The sequence below is a fragment of the Carassius carassius genome, chromosome 7, assembly GCF_963082965.1.
Source record: "Carassius carassius chromosome 7, fCarCar2.1, whole genome shotgun sequence".
Lineage (NCBI taxonomy): Eukaryota > Metazoa > Chordata > Actinopteri > Cypriniformes > Cyprinidae > Carassius > Carassius carassius.
The window spans coordinates 14452540-14469119 of record NC_081761.1 but is presented as its reverse complement, the minus strand read 5'-3'; the positions used below and the strand labels follow the sequence as shown (position 1 = coordinate 14469119).

The following is a 16580-nucleotide window of genomic DNA, read 5'->3' as shown; positions in this document are numbered from 1 at the left end:
GGCCTTTGAGTCAAAACAATTGAGAACCAGCTCTTCAGGCATTGTAGATAAAACCTTTAATTGTGAACTTTCCACTGAAGACAAAGTAATTAAAAGATGTTCTTTACTGGACTTGAATAGCATTGATTGGAATAGCTCACATCATTTACATCAGTGAGGGTTAGGTTCTTTATAGCGATCATTCTTACTGATGTCCAGTTTGTCAGTAAATCGTTATTTTGAGTTAGATCTTTTCACTGAATCAGTTGAACCATTTTACATAACAAGTCTAAAGAATTTGTTCCTGAATCAGTTTGAGCAGTTCTTATAGCTCAATGAACCAAGAACGATTTCATATAATAACTTTTCTTCAAATAACTCATTGAATGACTCATTGAACTTAGAAGCGAATATTTGAAGTCGTTTGAAGATTTGATTGATGGGGCAAAATTATACTTTAATAGCTGAATTATGAAAATGTTATGAATAAAATACACAAATATATCTGAGACTTGACTGTAAGAAAATGTAATCAGCACACATATGCATGAGAGTTGTTTTTAATAAAAAGCATTTTATTAAAATGTCTTATTCAGCCAAGATCTAAATACAAATAGTATTTTGGTTTCTAAATGACTTTATGTTTTATACGAACTGAATCATGGGTGCAACAATCTGAACAGGGACATACGAAGCACTGTTACTACTACTACTAATACTAATAATAATGATAATAATAATAATAAAAAAACTGTAATCATTTACACATTTTTGTGCATGTATTATCCTACACCTAAATGTCAGGGACCACATAGTGACATGAAGCAAACAAACTGTTTGAAATTACCAATTCATTTAAATCAAAATGTATTATGTTACAATTACTTAGATTATTTAGCAACACCCATTTTTACTCACAGTTGCTGTTTGGCAAGTGTAAATTTTAACCTTGCTTGCACACATACTTACACACGTGTACACACACAGAGACACACACGTTTAGACAGACTGCTGACCTGGAGCATCTCACCATGTAGATCTGAGAGGATAAGAATGCGGATTACAGCGGTAACCCCACCAAGGGGACTTACATTGCTATTACCATACTGCTGATAACAGGAAGAAAAGGAGAGAAGACTGGGCTTACATTTTCCTTCTCTTTTTGAGCTTTTTGCATCTTTATGATTACAAATTTTCTCTTTTTTATGCTTTGAACTCACTCTTTTTAAGACCCGTATCTCTTTGTTAAACAGTGGACACAAAAAGGGTTTGGACACTGAAGTCACACTTGAAAATGTGTGGATGTCACTGCATTCTTTACAAAATATTTGCATACAAATGATTTTAGACCTTTTCTGAAAACTAATGTCACTGAGCCATTTTTACAATTACATTTAACCAATTGGTGTCAGTGACACCAGTTGTGCTTGAACAAATTAAACAACCATAATGCGTCCAAATATTTGTGTGTGAAATATTTTGTCTTACATCTAAGAAACATATCTATTAGTCCTAATAGACATAATAGATATGCCATATTGGTCATCCGGTCTGTTTAGTTCTTCTGTGCCCCTTGTTTAGTTCATTGTTTCATTAGTGCATTCCTATCACCTGTTTGCCACCAGCTTCCTGCCTTATTTAAGCTCAATCTTTGGTTCTAGTCTTGATCCGGTATTACGTTAGAATTGGTGTGTGTGGAAACCCCTCTTCTATGTGGATTATCTTCTTACTGGATACTATTAAACTTGCTGAATTTATCTTTGTCTTTGTGTGCCTTCCTTAACCTGAGCGTGACAGAATACCGGACCACCAAAAAGAATAGCAGCTTTTAAGCCCTCTTTTTTTTTTTAATAAAAGAATTCCTCCACTTCCTGTTGGAGCAGGGGGAAAGATCTCTCAAGAACCATACAAGACTGTTCCTGGATATAGCTAACTAAACCAGCTATCCAGAAGACATGCCATTGTCTGAAGATGGTCCTCGAGAGAGTTTTGGCACTTTCGTGGAGTGGATGCTGGTGGACTGTGGATCGCCGCTCACAGTGGACGTTGCGGACGATAACACCAGCCCCACTCTGGACCCAGAGCCCAGCCCACCATCACCTCACTACGTTGAGCCAAAGCCTGAGCCACCAGCTGGCCATGACGAGCCATCACCAGAGAGAGCGACAGAGCAGAGGATCACCCCTGGAGCCAGAGCCTCAATCGACGTGGCAATGTTGCACGCGACGGTGGATAATCCAACTGAGCGGTGGAGGAAAAGCCCCGTCCACTGCACCACCACTGAGGGTGAGCTGAGGCAGGACTCGAGAGCTTTAATTTACTTCTTTTCTGAGTTACCTAGACTTCTGTCATCATCTTCCTGTCCTGATGTATCCTTGGAGGCTGTAAATTAACTGTCTGTCTGACCTGAACTATATGCCTGGACTATAATGACCACGGAGGTCGTTCCTCTTTCACTGGTTCTCACGGTGCTGAAAGTTGACTTATGTTGTGTGTGGGCAGCACACACTATCCCTAAACCCCTGAACATTCTGAACTCCCGCCCAGCCTCCCTCACCCACCACCTCTGCACCAGTCCTCACTATCGCCTTCACTGTCTCCTGACAGCCCCTCAGCTCACCCTCAACCCACCATCTGTGTGGTGGGATCGCTGCAGGTCTGCCAGTCTCCATCTGCATCTGGGCTGGATGAACCTTTGTTTCCCCCTTCAGCCTCTGAGTCCTACACTCCCCCTCTGCCCTTCGACCCAGTGGCTTCACCATGACTCCTAGCTCCCTCCTCTCTTGCCTGTCAGTCCACCAGCTCCGTCGGGCTCCCTTGTCCCTCCGGCTCCACCTTAGTCAGTCGTCTACCATACACCGCCTCGGGACTCGACTCCTCTGGTTCCGCCTCGTCCCTCTGTCCCTCTGGCTCCACTGCAAAATAGAAAGTCAAGAGGAACCTTTTTTTGAAATATAAATCTTTTGTAAAAGTACCAGTTCAGTGCACCATTGCTGACTTTTGCCTCAAAGTCCTAATTTGCTCCTAGTTAGTAAGATAGTTGTTAGGTATTGGGTAAGATTAGGGATGTAGTAAATGGGCTTTATAAGTAATAATAAGCAGCTACTGTGTTAATAATAGGCATGCAAATAAGCAGCTAGTTAAGAGTGAGTATTTGGTCCATATTCTAAAGTGTTACCATATATTTTTTAAATGTGACCCTGGACCACAAAACCGGTCTTAAGTCATGATGGGTATATTTGTAGCAATAGCCAACAATAAATTGAATTGGCCAATTAACGATTTTTCTTTTATGCCAAAATTCATTTAGATATTAAGTAAAGATCATGTTCCATGAAGATCTTTTGTAAATTTCCTAATGTAAATTTATCAAAACTTAATTTGTGATTAGTAATATGCTTATGTCATATGTTATGAATATTTGGACATCTTTAAATGCGATTAGATCTTTTGCACCATCAGATTTCTAGATTTTCAAATAGTTGTATCTCGGCCAAATATTGTCCTATCCTAACAAACCACACATCAATGGAAAGCTTATTTATTTAGCTGTATTTAAAAAAAATTACTGGTTTTGTGATCCAGGGTCACATATAGTGCAAAGACATTCATACATTTGAAGTCTGACTTAAACGGAACTGCTATAATACACTGTTTTTTCTCTCTATTCTGTGTTAAATTAGATGTATGGAAATTTTACAGGTTTTAAAAGTCATAATAAATAGCAGCACAAAACTTGCACCAATCACTGATTCCCTGCGTGGTTGCCATGACGCTGTATTCTGACTGGTCCTGATCAGCAAGGTGACATTGTTTCCTGTCTATGTGTGGGCTGAGGCATATTTAACAGGACTGTGTGCGTTGAGCAGCCCTAAAGATTTGCCGTTCCGGTCACACCTGAAAGTATGACCAAACATCAAATGACCCGATTTCACACAGCATTTTCCCAAGAAGCCGGTTGTCTGTAATAGACGTCCGATTATATATTGCCTTTGCTTTCATGTTAGTCTACAGAAAGAGATGGGCTTAACAGACCTCGCTGGAAGCCCACTCGGAAGTCACGCTGCCTTTAAAAGTGTTTGGAGTAATAGAGGATAAATGACCTTTACCCTTGTGGAGTGAGTCAGCCATCTTTCCGCCGATGCAGAGAATAGAAGACTTCCTTTGATCGCCTGCCAATCAAAGCACCCACTTCCGTTGGAAAACACACACATTGCCCTCTATCTGTACCCCTATTGTGTTTGAGTGGGCTGTATCACGGAGATGACAATCTAGAGACATGGAGGGCACGGCAGACAGGCGGTCATCGGCAAGAAAGGAGCGATGGAGAGATTTGGAAGGTGGATGAAAGGGCTGGTTTGTCATTTAATGGCTTCTGTGAGAAAAACGAAGGGAGGGTGCCTAGCCTGTCTTTGAGTGTGTGTGTGAGCGATTAGTCACTGTAGAATGCTCTGCTGCTTTCTGAGTCTTGCCTCAGTAGCTCCTCACACAGACAGTTACAGAAATAGAAACAGGAAGTGCTTTCATTTCACTCAGTGGCCCTTTAAAATCACAGTCAGATTTGCCGCACAGAAGGAGGTGGGGGAGAGAGCAAAGAGAAAACAGGGCAGGAAAAGCGATGAGAGGAGATGTGTGGGGATATTTGGATCAGTGCATCTCTATAATAAGCCAGAGCTGTCTGGTGGGATATAGTCTATGCAAGAGGAACTATATTTCGTTCTGAACTGCTAACGAGGGCTCACGCTGCCTTATGATTGCACAGCTTTGTTAGTGCACATTTTCAGGTTTAATTTATGCACCGGCAAGTACATCATGTGCTAAATCTATTAGGGCAGAGTCAGTGGTGGAACTGCAATGTAGCTAGTACTGCGGGGATGTTTCCCCCTACCCAGACAAAAAAAAATAAATAAAACCTTCTTCAACGTTGATAATAATGCTAAATGTTTCGTGAGCATATTAGAATGATTTCTGAAGAATGTGACATTACATACATAAATACATATAAGCACATGAAAACAGATATTTTAAGTTCTATAAGCATTTCACAATATTATTGATTTTGCTGTATTTTATATCAAATAAATGGCGCTGTGGTTAGCATAAGAAATTTACCAGTCAGAAACTTAAGTCAATCACATGACATATTGTTACTGCAGGATTTTTACATTCTTTTGCAATAAAAGTTACAGTAATGAATACAGTAATGTGCTAATCTAATCGGTGCTAATAAGATACATAAATATTTAAATTTATGCTGAATCAAATGCTAAAAACATAGCAAGACACTGTATATGAAATTTATATAAAATATATTTCTGTTTCAGTATAAAAAAAAACAACAAAAAAAAAATACATTTCCATTGGTCCTAGAATGGAGCTTTGTGGGATCTTGTTCCTTCATTCTTTTCATATCCACTTTTTATTAGTACTGTACATCTCCACGGCTAATTCACAGACAAACTGGAAAATGGAGAAAAAGTAACTGTCCTCTAGTGTTCTTCTTCAAACCTCTTCACAGTTCTGTCCTTTTTTTTTGCAGCAGTCACTGCGGCAACAAGAGCATCTCCAGATAAACACGGCTAGACAGAAAGACAGGGACTAAGAAACCAAAAAAGAGAGGGAAGCTATCTCTTTAGTTATAGTCTTCACCTCTCTCTTGTGTGTGCTAGTATGTGTCTATCCACACGCACATGCATTGTAGACAGAACACTTACAGCATAGTTTAGTCTAGCCCAGGATTTAAGGGATGTTTACTCCCTGCCATGTGATATCCTGAGCTTCTGACACTAATTCTTTCTCACTTTATATCAATATACAAAGCTACATATATGCAATTGACTGCCATATGCCTGATTCAGGCCCTCAGGTGTGTGCTTGTATGTTTGAGAGAGCGACAGACAGGATCAGCGCGTGCCAGTCGGGAGTTATGACGTTTAAACATCATCTATCTTTGCCTCTCTGAAGTCCTTGCACTCAGGGATTGGGCCTGTCAAAACATACACTCCCAACTGCTGCACAGGGCACAAAGAAACACACATTGACACACACAAACACTCTCTAGAAACCTGACTCATTCAGTCATCCCTGAAACAGCAGAGATGCTTAGAGAGAGACAGAGATAGAAGATGTCTCTGTTTTAGCAGCATTCTTTGGGCAAATGTCTGTGCTTGAACAGCAGCTGTACAAAAATATAATTTGTAATATTTAAAAATATGAAATGTAAATAAATGTAGTATCTATCTATCTATCTATCTATCTATCTATCTATCTATCTATCTATCTATCTATCTATCTATCTTTCTATCTATCTATCTATCTATCTATCTATCTATCTATCTATCTATCTATCTACCTACCTACCTACCTACCTACCTACCTATCTATCTATCTATCTATCTATCTATCTATCTATCTAATCTATTCAAAAATATGAAAATGAATTGTAAAATGTGATTTTAATTGATAAATACTTGACAGCTACATGCTACTTTTTTATTTTGTGGTTAACACACACACATATGTATAGTTTTATGTAATTTATTTTTAATATAAAAGAGTGTTTTAATAGAATAACAGTTTTCTCTGTGTATTACAAAAACTTACGTTCATATGTATTGTAAGTATTAAATATCTCTCTCTCTTTATTCCAGATCCTCCTTCCTCGGTCTTGCTTCCTGATGCTCTTCCTCCAGTTCGCAGCTCCACGACTCCTCCACGCCCATATACGGGCACGCTCCGCCCCTCTCTCACTACTACCACGACAACCACCATGGCTCCGCCTCGCCGCCATAACAACATCCTCCCAGAAGCCCTGACACGGTCACCTCCCTCCCTGCAGACTCCAGTCGCTGTTGACTATTGTGCCCCACGTCTCACTGCTGAAATCTCATGGCCACGGACACACCAGGGACATGTTGCTAAGCAACCGTGCCCACCTGGCACCATAGGTTAGTAAGAGAGTGATTAATCTATTATTAGGGGCAGTGTGTGCATAGAGGTTTATTTTGTTTAATGTGTATTGAATACATCAGCGCTTAGGCTTAGCTATGTGTGTGTGTGTGTTGTGCTCTTGGAACGATCTGATACACTTCAGCAACCTAGCAAGGCTCCTGATAAAATGAATGAAAGAATTAATTTGTCATTCTAGCCAGCAATTAATTTATCATCCCAGTGTTTAGAGCTAAACTCATCATTAGTAAATCTTTATAATTATGTTCAACAATAGGAATTACCACAGTACAAATAATTACGGTCACACTTTATTTTAAGGTCCCATTCTCGCCATTAACAAACCTTAACTACAACATTTGCCTCAATAGACTACTTAGGGATGCAGAATATGGTCGTTCAGAATATGTGCTTTATAAGTACTAATAAAACAGCCAATATGTTAATAATAGGCATGCTAATAAGCAATTAGTTAATAGTGACAATTGGCCCTTATATTTGGGTGTTACCATAATTACATAGTCATTTATTATTTAACTTAAATAAAGTGGCCCTTAAAATTATTTAGACACTCTAGTGTACAATTAAACATGTCAGAATGTCTTATATAACAAAATACCAGATCAAAGTGTCATTTATTATTAGAAAGATAAATATTCCAAAATATTTGCAAAACATTTCACAATACATAAGGGACAGTTCACCCAAAAATTAAATGTATGTCATCATTTACCGACCATAATGTAATTCCAAACCTGTATGACTTTCTTTTTTTCTGTGGAATATATAACAAAAAAAAAAAAAAAAAACACTAAATTTTCCAAATATATTTATATGCTTTTATGTCCACAAAGTGGAAGCCAAAAGGTGACCATAAATCAGGGACCATAATAGTGGCCATTTTTTGACACCTGACCATGAATGAGATTTACAAGAAAATGCTGCATTGTAGGATACGATTCAAACTTAATGTACATAGACTTTTGCAAATACAGTGTACACATCAAATGGACCACATTTATGGTGACATTGATCACCATTCATTTTCATTTTATGGAAAAGAGAAGCACTAACTTTCTGTTAAACATCTGCTTTTGAGTTCTGTGGATTAAATAAAAAACATCATATGGGGTTTTAACAACACAAAGGTAAGTAAATAATAACAGAATAATCTTTTTTGGTTCTTAAGTTTATCTTAAGTATGTCAAATACTTGTTCAAGCCACTGTATATGGTCATAAACTTTATAAAAAAATGTGTCTGTTGAATTAAAAATTGCATCTTTAAAAAAACCTCTTTCCTGTTACTGAGGTTAGCTTGTTCAGGTGTTCTGTCAGTGCCACCTCATTATGTGGGCAGCTGCCAGCTGTGGATTGACACATTATGTATCGCTTGTAAATCTCTTGCCCTGCTTATGTGTGTGATTGGTTTGACAGCAATTGGAAGGCCATGTTTCTCTCAGTGTGGATGTGCATATGCGTGAGCGAATGTGTTTGTGTGCTTTGTGCTGTGTTCATGTTTTCCTATATTATTATTTTTCAGGTGTAGCCACGTTAAATTGTTTGCTTGGCTACTGGGATCCGAAGGGACCAGATCTGAGCAACTGCACCTCACCGTGGACCAATCACATCACTCAAAGAGTGAGTAAAACATGGCACCATTGGAAATATGCTAATGGCGTATCAGCCTATTTAAAAAATTTAGAAGAGAGCGATATGCCTATGGCAAATATTCTTAAAGCATAATTTGGCCTGGAGGTTTTTTCAACAGAAGGCACAAAAGCTTATCACAAAGAGCAGCCTGTAGCGAAACAGCTTAGTGTACAACAAAATGAGCCAAAAATGCAAACTGTCAAGATCAGCCGCAAATTATTTCACTTTGTGGCAAAATTGCGAAAAGGCAACAGTGCAGCCAAAAGTGTCGTGCTACTGCAGCTTGAAATAATGTGGCATGTGTGTGTGCAAGTGTGAACTGAGAGCGCACGTGTGTGTAAAGTGTGATGATGACTGAAGCTTAACGGTAATGTGAAATGGTTTCCTTTGTACTACAGAGAGCAAATCAGAAAATAGGGAGAATCACAAATCTATGAAGCCATTTGTTCATCCACTTATTCGGCCATCAAGGGACAGAGAGAATAAAATCAATATGCCCACGTACATCTCTCTCTCTCTCTTTTCCTGTAGATGAGATCGGGAGAAACCGCTGCTATAGTAGCACGGGAGTTGGCTGAACAAACGAAGGGAGAGTTGAGACCCGGAGATGTTCCTTCCACAGTCAAAGCCATGGCACAACTGGTTGAACTGCTGGACGTACAGCTGCGAAATCTCACCCCAGGGGGAAAAGACACAGCGGCACGTAGCTTAAACAAGGTATGCATGCTGTTAATAAACCACACGCACTTTCTAGGTATTAATAACACTATTATTACACATTTGTTACATGTTAGTTACATTGCTGTGCATTAGGATTGAGAAAACTTATTGTGTTCTTGTGTATTTTTGTGCGAAAAGAAGTGGGAGAGAGAGAGAAGTGCTCTAATTCTGTGCAGAGTACAGTGTTTTAGGCAGTAAACCTGTGGCAGTCCACAGATCAAAGGCTTTAAGGCCCAAATGGGAAAACTTCCTGTTAAAAACAGCTACTGCTCGATAGACAGAAATCCTTACACTCACACACACCAACACAGAGTCTTATAAATAAGGACACACAAATTAAAACAGCTCATAAAGCCCCGGTGAGTTTTTCCAATTAACAAAAGAAGCCTCAACATAAAAGAATAATAAAAAAAAAATACTTCAAAGTGGTGAAACACACACGCAGACTACACAGTATTACACATACAGAGAGATTAATTCGTTAGAAACATAATGAACATCCTGTAAGATTTCTAATTCACGGAAATATATGTAGTTTATGAATATCATATTGGTTGTTCGTGACACAAAAACAAGTCGCAGGTCTGTTTATGGACAGCAGGGGAAAGAAACGACGCTAAATGAAAATAATAAAATGCAACTAACTAGGAGTGTAACAATATGCTAAACATTTAAAAAGCAGACATAAAGTCATGGCCAAAAATATCGGCACCCTTGGTAAATAAAATCAAAGAAGGCTGTGAAATTAATCTGCATTGTTAATCCTTTTGATATTTTATAAAAATAAAAAAAAATCACCAAAATCGTACCTTTCATTGGATAATAAGAATTTTAAATTGGGTGAAATATCATTATGAAATAAATGTTTTTCTCATATACACATTGGCCACAACTAATGGCATCCTTTTACTCAATACTTTTTGAAACCTTCTATTGACAGTTTAACAGCTCTAAATGTTCTCCTATAATGTCTGATGAGGTTAGAGAACATCTGACAAGAGATCAGACACCATTCATTCATCCAGAATAACTCCAGACCCTTAAGATTCCCAGCTCAATGTTGGTGCTTCTCTTCTTCAGTTCACCACACTCATTGTCTGTAGGGTTCAGGTCAGAGGACTGGAATGGCTATAGCAGAAGCTTGCTTTTGTGCCCATTGACCCATTTTTGTGTTGTTTTTGAGGTTTGTGTTAGGATAGTTGTATGGCTGGAAGATTTTTTATCTGTTGGTATTTGATAGAATCAACTGTCAATTGTCTGAACAAGACGTCCAGAACCTCCAGCAGAAATATAGGCCCACGACATTAAAAATATAATTGTATATTTCATTGTACACATGGGGTACTTTTTATCCCTGTGTTCACCAAACCCATCTTGAGTGTTTGCTGCTAAAAAGCTAATTTTTAGTTTCATCTGACCATAGAAGCCAGTCCCATTTGAAGTTCCAGTCATGTCTGATAACTGAATATGCTGGAGTTTGTTTTTGGATGAGCTAGAAGAATTTTTGTTGAAACCCTCCCAAACAACATGTGGGGATGTAGTTACTGTTTAACCATTTTTTTAAGGTTTTCTGACCCCGAGATTCAACTATTTTCTGCAGTTCTCCAGCTGTGATCCTTGGAGAGTCTTTAGCCACTCAAACTCTCCTTCTCACCGTGCATTAGGACGATATAGACACATGTCCTCTTCCAGGCAGTTTATAACATTTTCTGTTGGTTGGAAATTCTTAATTATTGCCCTGATGCTGGAAATACGAATTCTCACTGCTTTAACTCTTTTCTTAAAACCACTTTACTAATTTGTGAAGCTCAATTATCTTTTGCTGCACATCAGAAATATATACTGTGGTTTTTCTCATTGTGATGGATGATTAAGGGAATTTGGGCTTTGTTTTCCCTCCTCTTTATATTTCTGTGAAACAGGAAGCCATGGCTGGATAATTTCATGTTCATAATCACTCTGGAGTGCTCAAAATTGTGAATATGAATAAGAATATACTTCAGAAATATTTTACTCAGAATAATTTCTAGGGGTGCCAATAATTTTGTTCAACGTGTATTTGAGAAAAACATTCATTTTCCCCCCATATTTCCCCCCATTTTAAATTCTTAATATCCAATGGAAGTTTAGATTTTTGTGATTTTTTTTTTTCAAATATTTTTGGCCATGACTGTATGCTAAACAGTTAACAAAAAAGTTAATAAAAAATGTAGAATTTGATATTATATTAGAGCTGGTATTAAATGGGCTGGTTCCCAGTACACATGGCAATTGTGACACCAAAATCGCAATATTCATATTCTGGTTATATCTGAAAGTCAGAGATTAAATGCATTAAAAAAAGTTTTACATATTGTACATCTAAAAAATGATCACTTATTATGTTCATATGCATATTGCACATTTATCCAATAAAATAATTTAGACCTTATTTTTATATTTTATAGAAAATCAGACATCAATAAATCTAACAAACTGCAATTCCCCTGTTGCATTATCATACATTATATTCAAAACTACTTAGTAGTTTAAAAGTGTACACCTTGTATTAACGACAATATTTTGCCACAAATTTTGGCATGAATTTTCCTATTGAACTTGTGTCGTTAAATGTCATGTTAAATATTTTGCATCTAGTTAGACCTTAACAGTTTATGATCTTATTTAAATACATTTATTCCTACAATAAATTGTCAATCGTCCAGGCAAAATCTGGGTTCTGAAGCAAAAACGGTTGAGAACACCAGAAGTCCCAAAACAGAGTTCCTGGTTGTCTTTCTCTGCACATTAACCTGGAATAGGAGAAAGAATTTTACTGTCAAAAAAATCACACACATCACCTTTAATGTGTCTAAACTTAGACCAGTGAATCTCATTCATTCTCTCAGGGCCAGCTGAGCACTCTAGGGTCTGAATATCATTTTACAAACTTTAAACATCCAGCCTGTCAGTTTCCTATTACCAGCATCTAGCTAAAGTGATCAATTACACAAACATCAGCTCATCTGCAATAAGACACAGTCTGATCCTCTTGTCCATTCAGACTTTGTATATCTCAGTGTTGTTTGTTTGTATATTGTACAGTATTATTGCCCTGGAGACAGGAATGTAGGAATGTTTTATGGGTACAGTGTCAGTTTCATGAGTTAACATTGTGACTGTAACTTAGTAACAGATACATTTTGTTCCTAATTCTGCTTTGATACATAATATTATTATGGCCCCTTATTATTTATTACTGAATGATTGTAGATTATTTCAGCTAATTAAGCTTTGTTTCCTATTTGGCTCCGAATGATTAAATATGCGCTTTGAATTTTCATGTGTAGTTGTGTTTGTGCACTGTATGTGAGTTATTGTCATTGTAATGTTTTAATATTTTCTTTCAGCTCCAGAAGAGAGAGCGGTCGTGCCGTTTCTTCATACAGGTACTTCACTCTGTCCTTATTTATTGTGTTGTGTGTGTGTAGGCACACAGATATTGTGATAATTTTTTTATGCATGTTCCATATCACTTAAACATGTACATAGATGGGTAAGGTTTTAAACATAAATGCTGCTTTATACAAATAAGTATGTGGAGCCGTATCTGTCACACCATATGAATCATATTGGTTGGTGTGTGTCTGTGCGTCTGCGCTTGTGCCTGTGGGCTGCATTTTTTGCATTTATAAAAGCAGAGCAATTTTTTCTCCTGAGAAAGCAGTAGTGATGTCAGCACTGGTCAGCAGTGTCACATCAGGCGACTGATAAACACACACACACAGACAGTGAAAAAAGCACAGAATAATGTAGATAAGCTCAAGAAAAGCTTAGCAGACTGAATGAATGGAAAAGCATGAGAAGAACTGATTTAGAGGAAGAAAATGACTGATGCATATCTCAAACTGAGCCAGGCTGCTCAGTCAACCCTGCCAATGCATGACAGATTTATACTGATTTTTTACTGCATGAAATAATTGAGGTCTAAATGTTGCTTGAGTATTGTTTTTTTTTCTTTTTAAAGTGCACTTGGTAACTTTTCCTCATTAAAAATGTTTTACCCCTAAAGATATGATTAGTAATTAAAAAAACAAACAAATCTGTTTAAAATCACTCATTTGAGACAAAGACTCCAGTTACATTAGCAGCCTAATAAAACCTGATTTATTTTATATTGAGCAGGTCATCTGAGGGTGAAAAATTAAGATCACATGACTAGCTGAATATTACTCAGTTTGTCTTGTAATCAACCTATTATTGTACTCTTCTGCTTACATAAACAAAATGGCTGTGAATAATGCATGTCTGCAGTCGGGGTGTCATGCACTTTTTATATACATTATTTTAATTTAGCTGTATTATTTATCAGTTTTTATCATGATTAGATGCTTTTTACACACCAAAAACCATGAAATTTTAATGATTAAATAATAACTTTAATTGTATTATTAGTACTATTATTATTATTTAGGTGCACATGAAAATTTCTCGTCACTAAAACATTTTTACCCCTTAACAAATGAATCATCATTTTGGAAAATATGTTTTAAATCTTAGAATGAGACGAAGACCCCTGTCATATCAGTAACCTAATTTTGAGCAGGTCACCTCACAGAACATTTTCACATTACAATTCTGTATTCACAGAATAATTCAGTAATTCTCAGAATTATTTTTATTTTATTTTATTTTTTTCTCTCAAAACCCTTGCCAGTTTAAATCGACATGCTTCTGTTTACAATGGCATCGATAACGGAAATCTATTCCTTTTTCATGATCCCACATCCACACCATTAGGCAGCATTAGTCAGAGATGACTGCTATATTGCCCAGAGCAACTTGATCCAAAAAAGGTTGTATTTTCAAATACTCTGCTGAGTAAAACAAATCTATCAAAACATCAATTGATCCTGCTGATTTAGACAGAGAGAATTACAGGATTCCATGACAACTGTCTGAAGCCTCCCGGTGCTGACATCAAGCAAATATGGATTCCCAGTGGTCATCTAATATGTAATGCAGTGTGTGTATATGTGTCTCTTCACGCTGGATTAGCTCCTCGGCTTCAAAGCACTTCAGTTCTGCTCCATTTACCAAGTCTGTGGAGAGTATTGCCACTCTGCGTGTGAGGAAACAGAAAATAAGAAGAGTTTAAAAAAAATCTCTTATCTGTCTCCGCGGTGTGAGCCCCCAACTCAACACACACACACACACACACAAACTTTCCCCTGACCTCTTGACACACTCTGTCAGAAGATTTCATAAGCAGTTTTGTGAGGAAGTAAATTTAACTCTTCCTTTTTACCTTTTATCCCAGTCGTCTCTCATCTCTGTCTCTCCTTTTTCTATCTCTCGTAAAAGGGTCATTACTTTAGTGGTGTCAAAATGAATATACTCATCGCGTCTTGAACACACTCTTTCTCTGTCTAACACACACATACACCGCTCTACTGTAACTGGGGCAGAATGATTCAACCCAATGGCCAGATTAGCCTGCAGCAACCTAAAGACAAACGACAAAACTTCCCTCTGTCCATCCCTACGGATGAGTGCACTGCAGTGAGAGAAGTTAATTACATTATATATCTCTCCTCTACAGATTTTATACACTTTATATGTGCTGTTACAGTTGTAATAATAATGCAAGGTTATGAACTTCCACAGAGACATGATCTGTTTAAAACGAATGGAATTTGACCTGGAATTATTGTTAACAGCATTTTTGTGAAAGTGACAAATATATTTGGCCTGCTTTGTGAATATCATTTTAGTCCATATGTTAATGTTGCAGCACGCTGCACTTTTTCAAATGAAAAGCAAAATTGTAATGTGGCGCGATACACTCAGCAAGCTTTTTTAATAAACTACCAGCTTAAGTCTTACCCCTTCATTTGTATATCAAGGTTGAGGTTTTAATATCCCTGTGATAATATTCTCTGCCAAATTTAAAACGCTTAATATCTTAATATCACTTTTTTTTTTTAAATACCCTTATATTAGTTTCCACCGCACAGCCGGGACATTTCATTTTCCTATATAGCGCTCTTATAGAGCCATAAATTAGCCCTTGCCTTGTCTGAACCTGTGCGTGTTTGTGTGGATGTGAGTGTGTGTGCGCGCGCGTGATGACAGCTTCTTTCATTTTCACAATGTCTCATGCTCCCTGTGGATCTTTCTTCAGTTTGACAGGTTTATACTCCAGCACAGAAACCGTGTAGTGTGTGAGAGTGGAAGAGAAATGGTTTATGGGAGAGGTGGGCACTTTGGGAAATATGTCCTTATTGTGAAGTTCAGATGTCAGAATGTATGTGCGTGTGGGTTCAGAAGTCGTCCCTCACCTCCAGAATGCTGACATCTCTCTTTTTCTCTGTTCTGCAGGCCATGGTAGAAACGGTGAATAACCTTCTGCAGGTGCGATCCCGAGCGGCGTGGAGGGAGCTGTCTGTGGCCGAGCAGCTGCGATGTGCAACCATGCTGCTAGATACGGTGGAGACGGGCGCCTTCATGCTCGCAGACAACCTCCTCAAAACTGACACCATACAGGAGAGCACCGACAACATACGTGAGTTTACCAAACACGTCCTTGCACATGCTAAGCGAATGTTTACACACAAATCTCTATGCATATATTTCATTGAACTAATCAGATTTCACCCCCGTGACTCCTGCTGCTTTTTCTGATTTCTCCTGTCATGAGGAGACAAAAACAAGTTAAACAACAGATGGATAAAAATATCTAATGTTTTTATGCACATGAAGGAAATTCCTAAACTGATTCGTAATGTAATAAGAACCATAGAAATCGATGATTTCACAGACCCGTTTGATAATGTGGTTTGTTTATGTAAAATAATAATAATGTCACAGTTTCTTCACATACTGCACATAAATCTTCAAAACATCCATGATGGGTTTTTATTTCCCACTTTCATTTTTAACACTTCCAAAGTCACGTTTCAAGAGGTGTAAAAATGCATTAATGCATTGCAATGTATCGCTGTTCATTTATCATTTACAGAATTTAATAATTAAATGTATCATTGAACATTTCGCTATACAAGGTCGCTGTATCATTTACAGAATTTAATAATTATTATTGTACATTATCATTATTTTTTTTATTGTAATAATACCAAACGTAACCAAAATATAAAATTCAATTCTTGAGAATGTGGATGCAAAACTTATTCCACTATAGCATAAATTTGACTTCCAGTTACATTTGTGTTTTTAGTATCTTGTTTTGCAAACAGTTATGAATCAAGACTAATTTAGCCAGATCGTGACCAAATTTTGAATT

General features: G+C 37.5%; 1 protein-coding gene across 1 annotated transcript in view; it reads left to right on the top strand.

Annotated features, from left to right (window-relative positions):
• Positions 1-16580, top strand: part of LOC132143601 (adhesion G protein-coupled receptor L3-like) — a 113933-nt gene that overhangs the window by 55594 nt on the left and 41759 nt on the right. The window contains exons 7-11 of the mRNA XM_059553973.1: positions 6630-6926; positions 8469-8566; positions 9110-9295; positions 12688-12726; positions 15659-15842. Of these exons, the coding sequence (XP_059409956.1) occupies positions 6630-6926; positions 8469-8566; positions 9110-9295; positions 12688-12726; positions 15659-15842 (804 nt within the window). The remainder of the gene's footprint in view (positions 1-6629; positions 6927-8468; positions 8567-9109; positions 9296-12687; positions 12727-15658; positions 15843-16580) is intronic.